The sequence below is a fragment of the Somniosus microcephalus genome, chromosome 29 (assembly GCF_052327205.1).
Source record: "Somniosus microcephalus isolate GS21.2 chromosome 29, FLI_Smic_1.0, whole genome shotgun sequence".
NCBI classification, from domain to species: domain Eukaryota; kingdom Metazoa; phylum Chordata; class Chondrichthyes; order Squaliformes; family Somniosidae; genus Somniosus; species Somniosus microcephalus.
The window spans coordinates 9320111-9341539 of NC_141015.1; the positions used below are offsets into that span (position 1 = coordinate 9320111).

Sequence of the window (21429 nt, forward strand, 5' to 3'; positions counted from 1 at the left end):
CAGTATCATCGATTGGTATTCGGAGTAGCATCGGCTCCGGCGATATGGCAAAGAGCAATGGAACAAGTCCTGCAAGGGATTCCGGGGACTCAGTGTTACTTGGACGACATCCTTGTGACAGGTGAAGGTGACAGTGAACACCTTAATAACCTAGAACAGGTGCTCACTAGACTATGGGAGCATGGGCTACGAGCCAACCGCCCCAAGTGCGAGTTTTTTAAGAAACAGATATCGTATTGTGGCCACGTGATTGATGAAGAGGGGTTACATAAGTCCCCTGACAAAATTGAAGCGGTTGTTAAGGCCCCAGCGCCTGAAAATGTGTCGCAACTGAGGTCATTCCTCGGATTGGTGAATTACTACCATAAGTTTTTGCCGAATTTGTCGACAATCCTGCACCCACTGAACACCCTGCTACGAACGGGAGTAGCATGGAAATGGAGCAATGACTGTAAGCGGGCCTTTCAGAAGAGTAAGGACTTAATCACTTCAAGAGAAGTATTGGCTCACTACAACCCAGCACTGCCGATCAGACTGGCGTGTGATGCGTCTCCCTACGGCATTGGGGCGGTACTGTCACATAAATTCCTTGATGGTTTAGAGAGGCCGATAGCTTTTGCGTCACGCTCGTTAACTTCTGCCGAGCGTAACTACGCCCAGATTGACAGAGAGGCCCTCAGCCTAGTGTGGGGGGTGAAGAAGTTCAATCACTAGCTGCACGGTCAAAAATTTACTCTACTAACCGATCATCAACCTCTTGTCTCCATTTTCAACCCTCAGAAGGGCGTACCGATAATGACAGCACAACGGCTGCAGAGGTGGTCCCTTTTCCTAGGGGCACACCATTATGACATCGAGTACAAAGGAACTAAACAGCATGGGAATGCTGATGGATTGTCACGCCTACCGTTGCCGACGGTGGAAGAAGAAGACCTTGCAGTGGATCCAATGGAGTTATTCCACTCGACCATAGTCGAATGTCTCCCTGTGACGAATGCAAACATAGAAAAGGAAACAAGGAATGACCCGACACTATCACGGGTCTATGATTTAACGGTGAAGGGATGGCCAGCACATGGCGAACCACTGCTGCCAGCATTCTCGCCGAGAAGAGAACAGCTGTCAGTGTGCAGAGGAACCTTGATGTGTGGATCCAGAGTAGTAATTCCACCTAAGTTGACGGATAGAGTGCTCAATGAGCTTCATGAGGGTCATCTGGGTGGGGTAAAAATGAAGAACTTAGCCAGAGTGTTTGTGTGGTGGCCGGGAATCGATAGAGAAATCGAAGAGATGACCAAGAGCTGTGCAGGATGCCAGAAGGTCCAAAACGCCCCACCACAAGCTCCTCTACATCCATGGGAGTGGCCCTCATCTCCATGGCAAAGGGTGCACATTGATTTTGCTGGTCCCTTCATGGACTCGATGTTTTTAATTGCGGTGGATGCACATTCAAAGTGGCCAGAGGTAATAAAAATGTCCTCAACCACCACGGAAAAAACTATCACAGTTTTACGAACCATATTCGCCAGGAATGGGCTGCCTGAACAGATTTGCTCTGACAATGGACCACAGTTTGTGTCTGAAGAGTTCCGGGGGTTCTTAAAGAACAATGGTGTTAAGCATTACACATCTGCCCCATATCATCCAGCCACTAATGGATTGGCCGAGAGGTTTGTTCAAACATTCAAGAAGGCTATCAAGGCAATGTGTAATGAAGATATACCCCTACAACACAAGGTGGACAACTTCTTGTTTGCCTACCGGAATGCGACACATGCGGTTACCAACCAAACTCCAGCCATGATGTTCTTCAATCGAAGACTACGATGCCGCTTGGATTTGGTTAAGCCAAACGTCTGAAGAGATGTGGAGAACAGGCAGTTTCAGAATATGAATGAAAGGCCGACCAGGAGTTTTAAGATAGGTCAACCAGTTTTGGCCCGGGACTACCGCACTGAGAAATGGCAGCCAGGAACGATTTGTACACGGCAAGGACCTCTCATGTATACCGTGGACGTTGGAGAGGGCATTGTAAGATGCCATGCTGACCAAATTCTAGAGTCACTGGAAAACGTCAACTCCACACCACGATCTGATACACCTGGTAATGAAATCGACGTACCAATTGCAGCTACCGCAGAATCGGTAATATTGGAAGCAGATGAACCAAACAACGACATTGATCCCGACTCAACCTTGCCAGAGGAACCTGATACCCCAAAGAGGCGTTATCCAGACAGAATCAGGAAGCCTCCTCAAAGACTGAACTTATAATTGCTTAAACTTAACCAATGTATCTAGCAACCGTAATTGTGATTGTAATTAGTTATCATTTAGTTGTTAAATGAATGTTAAGTACTGTTTATCTAAAAGGGGAGGAATTGTTGTGTATGTACCTTTAAGAGAATAACTGGTCTCAGACTGCAGTACCGGCAGTGACCACCCCTGTATAAAAGGCGCTAGAGAGCCTCTGTAGTTTCAGTTTCCCGATTGACTCCTTTCAGTAAAGACTTGTTTTGTTCAACTCCTGCTGTCCGTGTCTCAATCATACACGGACATAATAGAAGGTGGCATTGTCAGAACAGATACTGCGGAGACGAAGAAACTGGGAGAATAGAATAGAGTCCTTACAGGAGGCAGGGTGGGAGGAAGTGTAGTCAGGTAGCTGTGGGAGCCAGTGGGCTTGCAGTGAATGTTGGTCAATAAAATATCCCCAGAGATGGAGACGGAGAAGTCGAGGAAGGGAAGGGAAGAGTCGGAGATGGACCATGTGAAGGTGAGGGAAGGGTGGAAATTGGAGGCAAAGTGAATGAAATTTTCTAGTTCAGGGCGAGAGCAGGAAACAGCATCAATAGAGTCACCAATGTACCGGAAAAAGAGGTGAGGGAGGGGACCCGAGTAGGACTGGAACAAAGAGTATTCCACATATCCCATGAAAAGACAGGCACAGCCATGTGGGTACCCATAGCAACACCTTTGATTTGGAGGAAGTCAGTGGAGTCAAAGGAGAAGTTGTTCAATGTGAGAACAAGTTCAGCCAGGCGGAGGAGGGTGGTGGTGGATGGGGACTGGTTGGGCCTCTGTTCAAGGAAGAAGCAGAGCGCCCTCAGGCCATCCTGGTGGGGGATGGAGGTGTACAGGGATTGTACGTTCATAGTGAAAAGGAGACCGTTGGGGCCAGGAAACTGTAATGTTATCTTATATCATAGTATTAAGAGGCTTACGAGTAGATATCGTTGAGTACTCTTTATTAGGTCTTGAGTCAGTGCCAGCTCGTGCAGTACTGCCGCCTGGCCAAGATGGCTTCCTATTTATCCGACTGCCGTCAAGCAGCTGTCTTTACTACAGCTACCGTAAAGCAGCTGTCTTTACTACAGCTACAGTTATCTGTACATCTTTCCCCCTCAACGATGATGTAAACAGTAAACACCATAACATAACACATAGAACACATATTAGCAACATATAAAAACAGTCAGTGTAACTACTATTAACAACATGTAAAAACTGTCAGTGTAACTATACCTTGCAATAACTGCCAGTACATATAAACACTACCCACACTCAGAAGTCCATTAGCGGTTTACATTCTTTCCCTTGTCTACAGGTCGAGTCTAACGACAGGCTTTCTGGTGCGCTGTGACCTGCGTAGCTGAGCGGGTATTTGCTGGGCCAACCCAGTTGTTTCCATTAAGTTCATGTCTGTACCACACGGATCCCTTGTCTCATTGTCACCCCTGTGTACTTCATCACTTTGTGGCATTGCCCTCGTCTCCTCGTCACTCTGTCGGATTTCCATCATCAGCTCATCCTCTCTGCCCTCCTGCGGCTGATAGGTCTCGGTGGTTTTCAGTAGGTGCCTCCTGTTTCTGCGAATCACATTGCCATTTTCTGTCATGACACTGTATGACCTGGGGGCAGCCTGTTGTAGAACGGTGGCTCTTTGATTCCATGACCCAGGCCCTTCAATGCGAACTACATCCTTCTCCTGTAGAGGCACTAGTGCAGTGGCTGTGCGGTCATGGAGCGTTTTTTGTTTCCGCTGAAGTTTCCGGGCCTTGTCTGCCCATACCTCATCTCTGTGATCAGGTGTGACATGCCTGGGAAGTCGAGTACGGATTTTGCGACCCAGTAAGAGCTCAGCTGGAGACTTGCCACTTTCCAGCGGGGCCGCCCTGTACGACATCATGGCCAGATATGGGTCAGTGTTGCTGTGTGCTGCTTTCTTTAATAGTCTTTTCACAATCTGCACCCCCTTCTCCGCTTTTCCATTGGCTTGAGGGTAGAGCGGGCTGGAGGTTACATGCTTAAACTCATACTCTGTAGCAAACGGCTGAAACTCATGACTGGCATAGGGAGAGCCATGATCAGAGACCAGAGTTCGAGGGATGCCCTGCCTGGAAAAGATTGACTTCAGGTGAGTTATCACAGCTCTTGACGTGGTGCTGGGTAGGAGAGCAATCTCAGGATAATTAAAGTAATAATCAATAACTAACAAATAGTCTTTTCCTTCGTAGTGAAAAATATCAGTTCCTACCTTTTGCCAAGGTTGTGATGGGAGCTCTGTGGTAATGAGGGGCTCTTTTGTTTGCTTGTAGTGATACTCCTGACATGTAGCACACTCACTGATCATCTGGTCAATATCAGAGTTCATGTTTGGCCAGTAGAGTGCCTCACGTGCCCTCCTTTTTGACTTTTCCACACCCAGGTGCCCTTCATGTATCCTGTTAAGCATTTCTCGTCGCATAGAGGTGGGCACTACTATCCTGTCACACTTAAGCAGTAGTCCATTGATCACAGAAAGCTCAGACTGAATATGATGATATTGTTTACATGACCCTTTCTTCCAGCCCTCTTGAAGATTTCTCATCACTTTCCTCAGAACAGGGTCCTTTGATGTCTCTGAGGCTATCTTTGATAGTTGTTCCTGTGAGGCGGGCAATGCTGCATAGACCATATCCACATGAAGGTCCACATCCTCTTCTGTTTCACTGTTTTGTGTGGCATGAGGCGTAGCCCTGGATAGTGTATCTGCAATGAACATTTGTGTCCCTGGCACATATGTGAGCTCAAAATCATAACATTGTAGTCTCATCATTAGGCACTGTATCCGTGATGACATGTCACACAGATTCTTTTTTGCGATCCCTAGCAGTGGTTTATGGTCAGTTTCTAGGATAACCTTGGGAAGTCCATAGATGTAGGTGTGAAATTTTTCACACCCAAATGCCAAGCCCAGGCACTCCTTCTCTATTTGCGCATACCGGCACTCTGTAGCCGTCATGGAGCGTGATGCATATGCCACTGGTCGCCATTCTCCTTCATCTTCCTGTAGAAGGACAGCCCCTAATCCATCCTTAGAGGCATCTGTGGACACTTTTGTCCTTTCAGGGCAGAAGAACTTCAGTAGGGGTTCACTTGCTAGAATGTGTAGCAGCCCCTTCCATTCATTCTCATGTTCATGTCCCCATTGGAACTCTGCCTCTTGGTGCAGCAGTTTTCTCAAGTGAGCGGTTTTCACTGCCAGATTTGGAATGAATTTCCCTAGGTAATTAACCATGCCAAGGGCCCGCTGAACCCCTTTCTTGTCCTTTGGTTTTTCCATGTCATGTATGGCCTTTACCTTTGACTTGTCTGGCTGAATCCCTTCTGCAGAAATCTTGTCCCCGAGGAATGTGATTTCATTGACGCTGAACTGACATTTGTCTTTATTTAGTTTGAGTCCATACTGCCATATCCTCTGAAGTGTTTTTTCCAGTCTGGTGTCGTGCTCTCCCTGAGTGGAGCCCCATACTACCAGATCATCCACGTACACCCGCACACCATCCAGGCCCTCGATGATTTGCTCCATTGCTCTGTGGAAGATTTCTGGGGCGGAGCTAATGCCGAAGGGCAGGCGCTGGTAAGAGTATCGACCAAACGGGGTGTTAAAGGTGCACAGCTTAGCACTCTCTTCATCAAGTTTCAGCTGCCAGAATCCATGCGAGGCGTCCATCTTGGAGAAGAATTTTGCTCCTGTCATTTCGCTGACTATTTCCTCTCTCTTTGGGATTTGATAGTGCTCTCTTTTTATATTCGCATTAAGGTCCTTGGGATCCATGCAGACACGCAATTCATCAGTCTTTTTTGAATTGACGCAAACCATGGAATTTACCCAGTCAGTCGGTTCCTCAGTCTTCTTTATGACACCAAGGCCTAGAAATTCAGTTGGGCGCGCCAGCCGTTAGCGCCTTAGGAGGAGTAGATCTCGAGCGCTAGGCGCTTAGCGCCCGGGCGCAGCGCGATCTGCGCCTCGCCCCAACTTCAGTACACATTTAGCGTCGGCGCAAAGTCTTAGCGTGCGCCCTGCTGCGCGCGCAGATCATGACGTCATTTCGTCGTGCAACGCCCTTTGTGCGCCCCGAACCGGAACTTCACTCGCGCCGGGCCATTGTGCGCCGGGCGGCCCTAACGACTGTGAAGTGGAACGGTACACAGCCGAGGCAGCACTTACCCTGCACTATAAAGGCCAGCCATTTTGCAGCATTCACTCTTGTGCAACGGTTTTTTTGAGAGAGACCAAGGAGGAGAGCTTACTGGTTTGGGCCAACACTAGGACAGGTATTTTTGGCTCAGGCCAGAGCTTAGCAATTATCTTTGCCTTCATTGAGAGCTCAGTGTTTGCCAGCATATAATGGGGGCTGCATTGGGTGCCAACGCTGACTTTCAGCCTTATGCCAGAAGGGCTTACAGACGCCGTGAGAGAGTGGCAGCCCTGGCTAGACGCAGAGGGGGCAACAGGCGTCGCCAACTGAGGCCTTACCCACCCAGGGTATACTGCCAGCAGTCCTCCTATCTGACCATGTCTGCCGCGAAGTGTGTTAGGAGGCTGCGATTCAGAAGGGAGGTGGTTGCAGACATCTGCCAGCTGCTTCACAGAGATCTGCAGCCACAGCTGATGCGCAGGACGTCTCTGTCGGTGGCAGTGAAGGTGACGGTGGCTCTCAACTTCTATGCCACCGGCTCCTTCCAATCTGCTGCTGGGGACATCGCTAACATCTCCCAGTTCGCCGTGCATTGCTGCATCCGCCAGGTGACCGATGCCCTTTTCAGAAGGAGACATCAATTCATCTCCTTCCCCATGACCCTGGACAAGCAGCAGCAGCGTGCAGTGGGATTTGCAAGAATAGCGGGCTTCCCCATGGTGCAGGGTGCCATTGACTGCACGCATGTGGCTTTGCGGGCACCTCTGGAGCATGCCGAGGCTTACCGCAACCGGAAGGGCTACCATTCCCTCAACGTACAGCTGGTGTGTGACCACAGGCAGCGCATCCTAGCTGTCAATGCCCGCTTTCCAGGCAGCAGCCACGATGCCTTTATCCTGCGACAGACAACTGTGGCTGACATGTTCCAGGCACAGCCTCACCCAAGAGGATGGCTTATCGGAGACAAAGGCTATCCTTTGTGTACCTGGCTCATGACCCCGCTCCGCACGCCCACGACCCCTGCTGAAGAGGCATACAACGAGAGCCATCAAGCGACTAGGAACATCATAGAACAAACAATCGGCGTCCTCAAGCAACGGTTCCGCTGTCTCGATCGCTCCGGGGGAGCCCTCCGGTGTTCGCAGGAGCGAGTCTCCCAATTCGTCGTCGTTTGCTGCATGCTGCACAACCTGGCTATCCGCAGGACTCAGGCACTGCCACCTCACGTTGGACCACCACCTCAGGAGGAGGAGCAGGAGGAGCATGAGGAGGAGGAGGACGAGGAGTACCAGCCCAGGAGGGAGGCAAAAGGTCCAAGGGCCGCTCGTCGGCGGCTTATTGAACGTCACTTCTAGGCCCCCTGTCAGGGAATGGCTTGTGCCAATGAAAGAACATGATTGCAGCCGCTCCGCAAGCCCTCAGCCGGTTAAGGCAACAAACACTTCAAAGATCAAACATGGACAATGTTAATAAATAAAATGCTTTATTGTACAAACTCAGGGCCCTTCCCACATGAAAACCAAAAACAGACGAAACCCCCAAAAAACACTCAAACACATTACTCGCTCCCACAACCTGGAGAGGATTAACAAAACAGTGCAACTAAAATGGCCGTCATCCTCGGCCTTCGTAAAAAACAAACATCACATCCTCGGCCTTCAAAAAACAAACATCCAATTCTCGGCCTTCAAAAAACAAACACAACTGCCCACACATTCGACTTTTTGGCCCGCTAGGGTGATGCCTTGGCCATCTTTGTGTGGCCCCTGCCCGCCCTGCTGCTCCTCCTCAAAGTAAGGCCATTGGCTGCTGCAAGGCTGGGGGCAGGCTCCTGAGGGGCACATGTCGTGACGGCAGATGCCCTTGGGGGTCGGCCTAGTCGAGGTCTGGCCGTCGAGCGGGCGGCTGTTGAATGCTGCAGCTGTGGCTGGCCAGCATCAGTCGCTGCAGCAGCTCCTGGCAGCTCCACTGGGGGAGTGGCAGTGGCGGCTGGAGGAATGGGGGCAAGCTGGCGGATGGCAGGCGCTCGCTGGTCGCCTGAGACACTGGCACTCGCCTGGGCCAGCACTGCAGCATGCGCACCAATCTGCCGAGGGACAGACCGCTGTGCTGCTGCAGCGCGCTGGATGCCCTGGCGATGCCTGGCTGACACAGCGAGTGTGGCAGCAGTGAGTGCCCGTGTTGCCCTGTTCAGTGACCTCATCAGAGCACCCAGTGACTGCACGGCACCACTGATCAGCAGCCCACTCGCTGCCTGAGCTGCCCCGAATGCCGCCCAACTCGCTGCCTGATCTGCCCCGAATGCCGCCCGACTCGCTGCCTGCTCTGCCCCGAATTCCGCCAAACTGATGGCCTGTGAGGCCCCGACGTCGGTCACACTCCGAGAGAGGGACTCGATGGCCTCAGGCAACCGTGCCACTACCCCCATGAGCTCCGTGTGCCGGCACTCCGAGTCCGCGGACAAGTCCTCGAGGCGTCCCATCTCCTCGGCGAAGACCATCTCCGGACTGGAGGCCAGACTCTCCCTCTGGGGAGAAGGCCGCCGAGCTGGCCGACCCTTCCTGCGTTGCTGGACGCCGCTGGGCCCAGCAATTGGACTCCCCTCCGACCCTTCCCCCCTCTGGGGAGAAGGCTGCTGAGCTTCCACCCCCCTCCCGCATTTCTGCAGGCCGCAGGTCCCATGAGCTCCCCTCCCCTCCGACACTTCCGCCACGCTCCCCTCCAGGGAAGACGTGTCCCCTACATTCGCATGGGTTGCGGCGGCTGAGGGTTCCCCTGATGGGCCGCCTTCCTCTTGCTCCTCCTCCTCCTCCTCTTCTGAGGGGCTGTCACTGGCAAGTTCAGGGACCTCCTCCTCACCATCTGAAAGCAGGAAGGCACAAGAGTAGCTTTAGAGTGAGGAGAGGGCGTCAGCGAGGGATGCATGAATGGTGGCATTCAGCGCATTGGTCGGACAGTGGCAAAGGATGTAGATCTGATGCGCAAGTGGGACGAGAGAGGTCCAAAAGGTGATGTCCTTACCATTGGTGCCCAGAACAGGGTCGGCATCTCCACATGCAACGGGGCCAATCACCCGGCCACCCATGATGCGCTCCACGCGATGTTGCAGCTCGGTGAGCGGCTGGATCTGGGGTCGGCCTCCCCCGGTCGCAGTCCGGCTCTTCTTATTATTGGCCAGCTTGGCCTGCAAGAGAAAGGACGGCCTCTAAGTACAGTGTGTAGCCCTGATCTTGTGTGCACTGCCTCCCATGGTGGAATAGCCTGGCCAGTGTGTCGCCCTGATCTTGTGTGCACTGCCTCCCATGGTGGAATAGCCTGGCCAGTGTGTTAAGTGCAGAATGTGCAATTGATGTTCATGCCTGTCCCATAGCTGCTGCATGAGGGCTGGCCATTAGGGCTTTCAGGTCCCTTTGCCCATAATGTGAGGTGCACATGCAAGGATGAGGAGGACACTGGAAAGGGTACTCACCCTGACAATCCGAGTGAGGTCATTAAACTTTTTGCGGCATTGGACACCGCTCCTGGGGACCTCGCTGTTGGCTGACACCTTGCTGGCGACATGCCTCCAGGCTCTCCGGTAGACGCGGCCCGGCGCCTTCCTGCCATTGTCCGGGTACAAAATATGGTGCCTCTTCTCCACACCACCAACCAGCACACTCAGATCAAGCTCTGAGAAGCGCTGCGCTCGTTCACGGGCCTTCTGCATGGCTTCAGGCGCTATTTGGGTCCAGCAGCAGTGTTCAGGCCTAGCTGGAGGGCTCCACTATCCAGGGCGTGGCAGCAGACCAAGTCGACCCTTCCCCCTTAAGAGCTGGCCGGCGCCAGGGTGTCTGCTGTCAATCACGAGATGGCCGCACCTGCGCTGCGCCCGGCCTTGGCGCTCTCGCTCAGCACCTCCGGCTTAGCGCCTAAAGAGAGGCGTGCAGCGCCAGTTTTAGCGCTCGAGCAAACTCTTAGGGCGAAGCTAATGAATATCGGAGAAGTGGCCTCGATTTTGCGCCGGGTGCAAACTTTAGCGGCCGCCCGACTTTACCGCCCCAAAAGTGGCTACAATGAATTTCTAGGCCCTAGTCCCTCCATGCGGTCTAGCTCTTTCCGCAGTTTCTCAGAGGGCCACCGGAACTTTCCTGGGTGCGTGAATCACAGGTTGTGCGTCATCTCTCAGTTTGATGGAGTGTGTAAAGGGCAGTGCTCCGAAACCCTGAAATACATCCGCGTACTTGTGTGTTATAGCATCATGCTTTATATTTGTACTGTCTTGGGGGGCACTCTGCACACAGTTCAGTTCATTAATAGTATAGACTCGTTTTACCAAGCCCAAATCCACACATGCCTTATCCCCCAACAGTGACTCATGTCCTTCAGGCACTATAACAAACGTCAATGGGTGAATGCGATTTTTTACCTTAACATTCAGCCTACACGTTCCTTTTGTTTCAATACTTTGTCCATTGTACGCCTTCAAAGCCATTGTCTTGTTCAGTATTTTTAGTCTCACTTTGAGATTCCGTGCATCACTCCAGCTTATGAGGTTTGCCTTAGCACCTGTATCTAGCTTGAAGGGAACAATGGTGCCATTTACCAGCAAGGGGGCTATCCAAACTTCAGTCTTTAGTCCTACGGAATGTACTTCCTTTTCCATATCTTTACCCTGTTTTAAGTCATTTTGCACCATTCCAACATACAAAGTCTCCGATTCCGTGTCTTCAGTCTCAATAGCATGCACTGTCTTTTTACCTTCAGTTTTCTCTTCCCAAAAGCACATTTTAGCAAAGTGATTCCTGCCTTTACATTTTGCGCAGTTCTTCCCATAAGCCGGACACTGTCTTGCCACGTGTCTATTGCTGCACCGTCTGCAATCGTATGGCGTCATAGTCCTGAACTCTGTGCGCCCTCTTGTGTCCCTTCTGTGTATTACATCCACTGGTAGGTTGTCCAGTCCCAGCGCTCTCACACCCATTGCTGTAGTTCTCCCATCGAATTTTTGCATGTGCATGGCTGAGAGTTCACTAGCATGACATATTTTTACTGCAGCGTCCAAAGTTAAGTCATTGTCCCTAAGCATTCTCCCCCTCACCTTCTTGTCAAGTATTCCGAAAATGACCTGATCGCGTATCATCGATTCCTTCAAGTCTCCAAAGTTACATGTTTGTGCTTTTGTTTTTAAGTCCGTCAGAAAAACATCAAAGGATTCTCCTTGCTTTTGCACGCGGGAGCGAAAAACAAATCTCTCGAACGTTTCATTCTTTTTAGGTGTGCAGTATTTATCGAACAAATCTATCACCTTGTCCAGATCATTTTTGTCACCTTCAGCTGCGAACGTAAATGTATTATACAGCTCGATTGCCTGCGAGCCAGCCACTGTTAGCAACAAAGCTACCTTACGTGTTCCAGAGCTAGTCGTGGCGTCGATCGCTGTGAGGTAGAGAAGAAAGCGTTGTTTGAATTCGCGCCAATTTTCATCCAGATTTCCTTCAAGTTGCAGGCTAGTCGGTGGTTTTATCCCTTCCATTGTTGAGGTATGCCCGTATCTTGCGTTCTATAAATCCTGGTACCGTGTAATGTTATCTTATATCGTAGTATTAAGAGTACTCTTTATTAGGTCTTGAGTCAGTGCCAGCTCGTGTAGTACTGCCGCATGGCCAAGATGGCTTCCTATTTATCCGACTGCCGTCAAGCAGCTGTCTTTACTACAGCTACCGTCAAGCAGCTGTCTTTACTACAGCTACAGTTATCTGTACAGAAACTGGAAACTGTTAAAGTGGTGGAGGGCATCGGAAGAGTTGTGGATGTAGGTGGGAAGGGACTGGACAAGGGGAGAAAAAATAGAGTCGAGATAGGAAGAAATCAGTTCTGTGGGGCAAGAACAGGCTGAAACAATGGATCTACCAGGGCAGTCCTGTTTGTGGATCTTGGGAAGGAGGTAGAAGCGGGCTGTGTGGGGTTAGGGTTAGGGTTAGGGCCATGGAAGGAAGATCACCAGAGGAGATGAGGTCAGTGACAGTCTTGGAAACGATCGCTTGATGTTTGCTAGTGGGGTCATGGTCCAGCGGGAGGTAGGAGGAGGCGTCAGTGAGTTACCGTTCAGCCTCCGCACGGTAGAGAGCGGATTGCCAATCTTTAAATAAAACTCCCTCACCACTGATCAGTCAGCTCGAGGGGAATGCAATTTTTTTTTATTGAACAAGATCGGGCAAATTCCCTTCTTCGTCCTGCTGCTCCTGCTCCGTCGATGTAACTTAACCAGAAGTGCGGCCAGAAGCCCTTGAACCGGCATAAAGGGGAATTCCGCCACACTTCTGGTGAAGTTCCAGCGATTGGAGGAAACTCCTGGAATTGCGACCCTGAGCGTCCTATGTCCTGGTATCAGTGGCTGACTGATGCACATTTTCCAAATGCCTACAGCCTGTGGCCTTTCACTTTACACCAACACATTCACTTTCTCTTAAAACCCAACAATGAAATACAACTCTGTGGCAAATTCTTTGAGTGGGGAAATGATCAGACATTCCTGAAACGTGCCAACAGTCTAAATGTTCGGACGGCTGCATTCTCTGTTATTTTAGCTTGTCTGAGAGTCAATCTATGAGAAAAAAATCAATACAAGTGGCAGGTTCCGGAAGGAATATTCCATTAGTTAAAGTAATAACAGTAAATGCTGGAAACACTCAGCCAGTCCGGCAGCATCTGTGGAGAGAGAAACAGAGTTAACGTTTCAGCTCGATGGCCCTTCGTCAGAACTCTTAACTCTGTTTCTCTCTCCACAGACGCTGCCGGACCTGCCGAGTGTTTCCAGCATTTTCTCTTTTTATTTCAGATTTCCAGCATCTGCAGTATTTTGCTTTTGTTATCACATTATTTTAGTTTGGAGGGAGCTCCTGAATAAAAGTCCTGAATTTCGGCATGCTTATTTAAGCAAAACCCATTCAGTAACACTGGGTGCAGCTGCAGTAATATTTGATCAGTTCGGTATTCTACACCACCAGTAGGGAGACCACACTCTGAGCGAGCACGGGCCCAGCGAGCACGGGCTGCAATATTCTGGCCCAATTCTCTGTCCTGCCCTCCCCAGTGGGTGTGCAGCAATGCCGACTGTATCCTTGTATTTCTAGGCCCTCATGAGAAAATACCTCAGCCTAACAGGCTGGCAGTGTGCTTGATTGAAACAATACGAGCGACACATGCACAGATTTACTTATATAATCGCAGTTTATGAGGAGAACAAATGTATTTATTTGGAAGGAAGTATATATTGACCTTGGAAAGGCTGCAGCCAATGCTCCCTGTAATCTGCGCGGCCACAGAGCGCTCCAGGGACCTCACGCAGCCCGCTTGCCGGCTTTTCAATGAGACTCCGACCCCAGAACAGGATCAGTCCTGGACTCTCGCCCCTGAACAGGATCAGCTGTCCGCAGGCCCCTCTGGAGTTTGCCAGTTGTGAGGCAGTGTTGGGCTCGCGGTGACTATGGAGCTGGTCTCAGGCACAGGCAGCCCCGATGTGTTTAAGGGAGAAAACTGGAGCAGAAGCTAAAGCAGCGACAGAGGTTTAAATAAAACAAAACAGAATTGTTTAGAAATCAACTTACTGGTTGGTCTGGATTCTCGTAAACCGCGGCCTACGGGAGGGAGAGGAGCTGATTAGATTCACAACACAAGGCAATACAATAGTGCCATCAAATCACAAACCATTAAAAGCAATGTGACTCTCAGTAGTTTAGCACATTGCTGGGGGCAGAGTAAAGGCACCCAATCACGCAAGGGGGCACCGCACCCAGTCAGCAGGGACACATTAGGGATAGTGACCTGAGCACTTGAACAAACACGAGCCAGCATGGCTTTGTTCAGGGTAAGTCATGTCTGGCTAATCTAGATGAAATTTTTGAGGACGTGACTAATAAGGTAGATAAGGGAGAGTCTATATGGACTTCCAGAAGGTATTCGATAAGGTTCCACAGAAAAGATTAGTAGCAAAAAATGAGAGTGCACGGAATTGGGGGTAACTCTTTGACTTGGGTTGGAATTAGTTTGGGAGGCAGGAGACAGAGTGAGCACTCCAATTGACGAAATGTGGTAAATGTGACTCACCACCACCTTCTCAAGGGCAATTAGGGATGGGCAATAAATGCTGGCTTTGCCAGCGATGCCCACATCCCATGAACGAATAAAAAAAAAGTGATGTTCTCCAGGGATCTGTTCTGGGGCCTCAAGTTTTTAGGATGAAGGAATATAGTATAGATGAAGAAGTATATCCAAGTTTGCACTGCTGTGGGTGTTAGATCCGTGGTTCAGTGGATAAATAATTACACGGATGCTGTACATAAACAAATAACAGGTCTTTACTGGAGGAGGGTCATCTCTAGACTGGGGTACAGAGGCATGCGCACAGCTTATATACCGGTGTGGTTACTGTCGGTACTACAGTATACAGGAGCTGTAAAAAGTAGTTCTGACTTAAAGCACATACACTACAATTCCTCCCTTTTTAGATTAATAATACCCCCTTAATATTCAAATAACAATTACATTTTTACATGTACATTCAATAACAAAAGTCCATTTATAGATTCAGTCTTTGGGGCGGCTTCCTGACCCTTTCGGGATAGCGCCTTTCCGGAGGTTCTTGTTCTTGGTGCAGAGGCGATTCTGACCCCTTTTCATCGGGTAGTTCATCGGGTTCCACTGCTACTGGGTCTGAAGTAGATGATACCGGTATGTCGGGTTCATCCCCAGGTACTCGAGACATGGGGTTGACGCCTTCCTGTGATGCTAAGATCTGATCGACGTGGCGTCTCACAATGTTCTCCCCGACATCCACTGTGTACATTAATGGCCCCTGCCTTGTACATATCGTTCCGGGTTGCCACTTCTCTGTTCAATAGTCACTGGCCAAGACTGGTTGCCCTACATTGAAGCTCCTTGTCGGCTTCTCGTTGATGTGCTGGAATTGTTTGTCCTCAACATTTCTTCGCACATTTGGTCTGAGCAAGTCCAGACGAGATCTCAACCTTCGGTTAAAGAACATCATGGCCGGGGTCTGGTTGGTAACTGCATCTGTCGCGTTTCGGTAGGCTAATAAGAAATTGTCCATCTTATGCTGTAGTGGAATTTCATCGTCGCACATGGCCTTTATCGCCTTCTTAAAGGTTTGTACGAACCTCTCAGCCAATCCATTGGTGGCTGGATGATACGGGGTGGATGTGTAATGCCTTACCCCATTCCTTTTCATGAATTTTTGGAACTCGTCGGACACAAACTGTGGTCCATTATCAGAGCAGATCTGCTCTGGCAAACCGTTTCTGGCAAATATGGTCCGTAGGACTGCAATCGTTTTCTCTGTAGTGGTTGAAGACATCTATATCACCTCAGGCCACTTTGAATGAGCATCCTCTGCTATTAAGAACATTGAGTCCATGAATGGACCAGCGAAATCAATGTGCACCCGTTGCCATGGAGAGGAGGGCCACTCCCATGGGTGTAGAGGGGCATGTGGTGGTGCATTTTGGACCTTCTGGCATCCTAAGCAGCTCTTAGTTAGGTCTTTGGTTTGTTGATCGATTCCCGGCCACCACACATAAGCCCTAGCAAGGCTTTTCATTTTCACTCCCCCCAGATGACCTTCATGTAGCTCCTTTAGCACTCTCTCCCTTAACTTGGGTGGAATCACCACTCTGGATCCACACATCACTGTCCCCTGGCATACTGACAGCTGTTCTCTTCTGGATGAGAATGCTGGCAACAGTGAGTCGCCATGTGTTGGCCATCCCCTCACCGTCAATTCATATACCCGTGACAGCGTCAGATCATTGCGGGTCTCCTTCTCTATATCCGCGTTTGTTACTGGCAATCGTTCAATTATCGACGAATAAAATATCTCGATAGGGTCCACTGCTGGTGCTTCCTCCACCGTAGGCAGTGGCAGGTGCGATAGCCCATCAGCGTTCCCATGCTGTTTCGTGCCTTTATATTCTATTTCATATTGAGTCGCCCCTAGAAACAGGGACCATCTTTGTAACCGCTGTGCAGTCATTACTGGCACGCCCTTCTTAGGATTAAAGATGGAGACAAGTGGTTGGTGGTCAGTCAGCAAGGTGAATTTCTGCCCATGAAGATAATGGCTGAATTTTTTTACTCCCCATACTAGGCTGAGGGCCTCCCTGTCAATCTGGGCGTAGTTGCGCTCGGCTGAGGTTAGTGACCGAGACGCAAAGGCTACTGGCCTCTCCAACCCGTCTGGGAATTTGTGCGACAGCACCGCTCCAATGCCGTAGGGTGATGCATCACATGCCAAACGAATTGGTAGTGCTGGGTTGAAATGGGCCAACACCTCTTTTGATGTGATCAATTCTTTACACTTCTGGAAAGCTCGTCTACGTTCGTCATCCCACTTCCATGGTACCCCTGTTTGCAGTAGGGTGTTCAGCGGTTGTAATACCGTAGACAAATTTGGTAAGAACTTCTGGTAATAGTTTACCAGCCCGAGGAACGACCTCAGTTGTGACACATTTTCCGGTGCTGGAGCCTTGACTACTGCCTCAATCTTGTCAGGGGACTTATGTAACCCCTCTTCTTCGATGACGTGGCCGCAATACGAGATCTGTTTCTGGAAAAACTCGCACTTGTGGCGATTAGCTCGTAGCCCATATTCCTTTAATCTGGCGAGCACCTTCTCCACGTTAGCGAGGTGATCACCGTCATTTTCGCCCATGACCAAGATGTCATCCAAATAACACTGGGTCCCTGGAATCCCTTGCAGGACCTGATCCATCGCCCTTTGCCAGATAGCCGGAGCCGAGGCTACTCCAAACACCAGCCAGTTGTATTGATAGAGACCTTTATGGGTGTTGATCGTAAGGTAATGTTTCAAAGCTTCTTCTACCTCCATTTGCAAGTACGCCTAGGCTAGATCAATTTTGGTGAAGCGTTTACCTCCAGATAGCGAGGCAAAAATATCCTCAATTCGTGGAAGCGGATATTGCACCGTGTGAAGGATTGGGTTCACTGTCACCTTAAAGTCCCCACAGATGCGGACCTTCTTTGGTTCCCCAGGCGTATTACTCAATGACCTCTTCATTACATGAATGATGGGTGTAGCCCACTCGCTCCAGTCCACTTTGGACAGTACTCCTGAACGTTACAGCCCTTCCAGCTCTGCTTCAACCGCTGGTCTGATCGCATAAGGCACTGGTCTGGCCTTCAGAAACTTTGGGCTTGCATTATCCTCTATTTTAATTGTTGCTGTTATTCCTTTTAGTGTTCCTAGTCCCTCCTGGAACACTTCTTTTGCCTCAGTTAGCATTTTTGACAGTCGTCCAGGTGTGACGTCGTCATCCTTTTTGGCCTCCCCCTTCAGTGCCTGTATGGAATGCCAATCTAAATGTATCTTCTGGATCCATTCACGTCCTAGCAGTGGTGGTCCTCCATTTGGCAATACATATATATCCATTTTAGGTATTTCCTGACCTTTATATGTCACTTTCACCCTTATTTTTCCTTTGGGGTAGACTTTTTGCCCCGTATACGTCTTCAAGACAATCTCTGTAGCTTTCAAGGGTATGTGTGAAAATAGCCGCTTGTAGTCTCTTTGATTTATGACTGTTAGAGCTGACCCTGTGTCCAATTCCATTTCCACTTGGACTCCGTCTATCTTGAGTGTAACCCAGATAGTCTGGTGATCCTCCATTTCGGTTACATTATGTAGTTTCAGACAACCCAGCTCCTTGCTTCCGGAGTCTGTGTCACTTTTCTGTTCGTCTGAACCACTGTCCATCACCTGGTGTACCTTTTTGTACTTCTCCTGTGGAGGTTTCTTACTGTTGGTTTTCTTCCCAGACCTGCAGACTCTTGCTATGTGTCCTGCTTTCCCACACTGTCTGCACACTTGGTCCTTGAACCAACAATCTTTCTGCTCATGTGTTGTTCTGCTGCAGCGATAGCACTTCCCTGTTCCATAGGTCATTTCGTTGGTGCCATATTCTTGCGGTCTCCGTTGTATCTCTGCAGCGCCCTGCCATACTGAAAGCTTTGTCCAGCGTAAGGTCCTTTTCTGATAGAAGCCGTTTCTGGGTTCCTTCACTTTGTAACCCATACACAAACTTGTCCCTCAACGTGTCTGCTAGTCCCGCTCCAAACTGGCAGTATTTCGATAGCTTGCGCAGTTCCGTTAGGTACTCAGCATTGCTTTCGTCTTTGTGTTGGTTCCTTTTATGGAACTTAAATCGTTCTGCTATCAGTAGCGGTGTGGGGTTTAAGTGGTCCTGTCGGATTTCTACTATGCTTTCACAATTCTTGTTTACCGGCTTCTCTGGGGTTATTAGATTTCACAGTAACCCATAAGTTTTTGCACCCATGGAATTTAACAGAACCAGTGCTTTATTAGCATCTGGCACTTCATTCACCCTGCAGTACACCTCAATACGTTCCACATATGTCGCCCAATCTTCGACTTCATTGTCGAACGTAGAGATACTGCCACTCTTCGGCATCCTTGGTTGTGCGTTAACTATCCCCAATGGTGCCTCCCGCGCTTCCCCTTCTTCTCCGCTGGCACAAAATGGCGTTTCCCGCTCTTTCCTTCCTTCCCGCACTCGCCCGTCTTCTCCGCTGCGGCTTCACAAAATGGCGTCTCCCGCGCTCTTCCTTCGTCTCCGCAGCTCAATGGCGCCTCCTGCGCTCTCCCTGCTTCTCCGCGGCTCAATGGCGTCTCCCCTTGCTTCGCCCCGCGGACCCTGATCAGCCCGTGATCCCTGGCTGTGCTCTGCGCGTTCTTCTCTTGATATTTGTCGACGCCGCTCAGTCTAGAACCCGGCTGTTTCTTACCCCCTCTCTCTCCGGTTTGCAGTATTTTCCCTCTTTCTTACCCCGTCGACGCTGCCCGGCTCTCTCTCTCTGCCGTCGGTCGGCTCCAGCCGCCGCTGCTCGGGAAGGGTCTGCTCTGGACCTGTCGTCGGTCTCTTACTGCTCATTGTGGCTGGGGAACCAAGCCCGGCTCTCCACAGCCTCCCCAGCGAAGTTGGATCTCTGCCTGACTGCTGGGCAGTTGCTCGCGGTCGACACCCGTGTTCCTGGACTCGACTATTTTTTTTTTTTTTTTTATGTTGCAGGTAGATTCGCATCAACACTCGTCGCCACTGTTAGATCTGTGGTTCAGTGGATAAATAATTACACGGATGCTGTACATAAACAAATAACAGGTCTTTACTGGAGGAGGGTCATCTCTAGACTGGGGTACAGAGGCATGCGCACAGCTTATATACCGGTGTGGTTACTGCCGGTACTACAGTATACAGGAGCTGTAAAAAGTAGTTCTGACTTAAAGCACATACACTACAGTGGGGCAGGGTTTAAACTAATTTGGCTGGGGGAGGGGAGCCAGGATAAAGCATCAGAGAGGAGAAGCAAGGTGCACAGAGGACTGGGACAGACAAACAGCATTAGAATAAAGAGTAGTCCAGAAATAGGAGGGATCAGACGGGGAGAAATTCAAAGCAGAATAGGATGGGTTTGGAGTGCATGTGCGTAAATGCACGGAATGTGGTAAATAAGGTTGGTGAGCTGCAGGCACAAGTCACCACATGGGACTATGATACAGTGGCAATAATGGAGCCCAGGCTCAAAGAAAAGGAGGATTAGGAGCTTAAATTTCCCGGCTACATTGCATTCAGGTAAGAGAGGGAAGAAAAAAAATGAGGGCAGGAGGCAGTATTGATCAAAGAAACTATTATAGCACTGGAGAGGGATGATGTAGTTGAGGGGTCAAAGACAGAATCTATTTGGTTAGAATTAAGGAATAGAGCAGCTATTACACTACTGGGTGTATACTATCGGCCACCAAATAGTGGGAAGGACATAAAGGAGCAAAATTGCAGGCAAATTGCAGAAAGATGCAAGAACTACAGAATAGTGATAATGGGGGACTTCAATAATCCTAAGATAGATTGGGATAGTAACAGTGTAAAGGGCAAAGAGGGGGAGGAATTCCTGAAATATACACAAGAGAACGTTCTTATCAGGGTGTTTCCAGCCCAATGAGGAAGGTAGCAGTGCTGGATCTAGTTCTGGGGAATGAAGTGGGGCGAGTGGAGCGTGTTTCAGTGGGTGAGCATTTGGGGAACAGTGATCATAATATCATCAGGTTTAGAATAGTTATGCAAAAGGACAAGGAGCAATCAAACATAGAAATACTTAACTGGAGGAGGGCTAACTTCAGTGAGTTGAAAACAGATCTGGCCCAAGTGAATTGGAATCAAAGATTGGCAAGTAAAAACAGTAATTGAACAATGGGTGGTCTTCAAAGAGGAGATGGTTCGGGTACAGAGCAGACACGTTCCCATGAGGGGGAAAGGAAGGGCATCCAAAGCTAGAGCTCCCTGGATGACAAAAGATATAGGCCCAGAAATTCGAGTCTCCACGGGTGAGTACGCACGGGGTACTCACGCGTGGACTCGATGGAAGTGCCGGTTTCCTGCATGCACTGCGCATGCGTGGGAAACCGGCATTTCCGTTCCTCTGAACGAAGAGGTTCAGAGGTCGAACGCGTGCGCGCGGGAGTCTGCGCGTGCGCTTTGAACTTACGTTTTTTTTTTACAGGTTTTTAGAAATGTAAAAACCAGGCGTAAGGCCTGCATTTTAAAAGGTAAGTGGTCAATTAATTAAGATTAAAACATTTTTTCCACAGGTTTATTATTTTTAAATACTTTAAAGCAAGGTAAGTTTATTTTTAGCCCTGTTTTTTTATAAAATTATTTTTTTCAAAAATTTAAATTATTGTTTAAAAGTTATTTAATGTAATTTATACTTTATTTAAAAAGTGTGATTTAAAAAAAAAATTATTTGAAGGTTTACTGTTATTTTGGGGCCCGTATATTCATAAGTTTAGACAGGTCTTCCTGTCAATCTTATGAATGGGCTTTTCCCTCCTCTGATTGGCTGCCCATGGCTCACGTGATCCCAGGGGACACATCGCACT

The 21429-nt window shown here is 49.4% G+C and overlaps 1 protein-coding gene across 3 annotated transcripts in view; it reads right to left on the reverse strand.

The window, feature by feature from the left end:
- LOC147098460 (uncharacterized) overlaps window positions 1-21429 on the reverse strand; it is a 182762-nt gene that overhangs the window by 54135 nt on the left and 107198 nt on the right. For 2 of the 3 annotated variants that reach the window (XM_085970070.1, XM_085970069.1), the window contains exon 8: window positions 14051-14080. The exons of the other annotated variant lie outside the window; for it this stretch is intronic. In XM_085970070.1, coding sequence (XP_085826196.1) covers window positions 14051-14080 — 30 coding nt within the window. The remainder of the gene's footprint in view (window positions 1-14050; window positions 14081-21429) is intronic. 3 annotated transcript variants of the gene reach the window in all.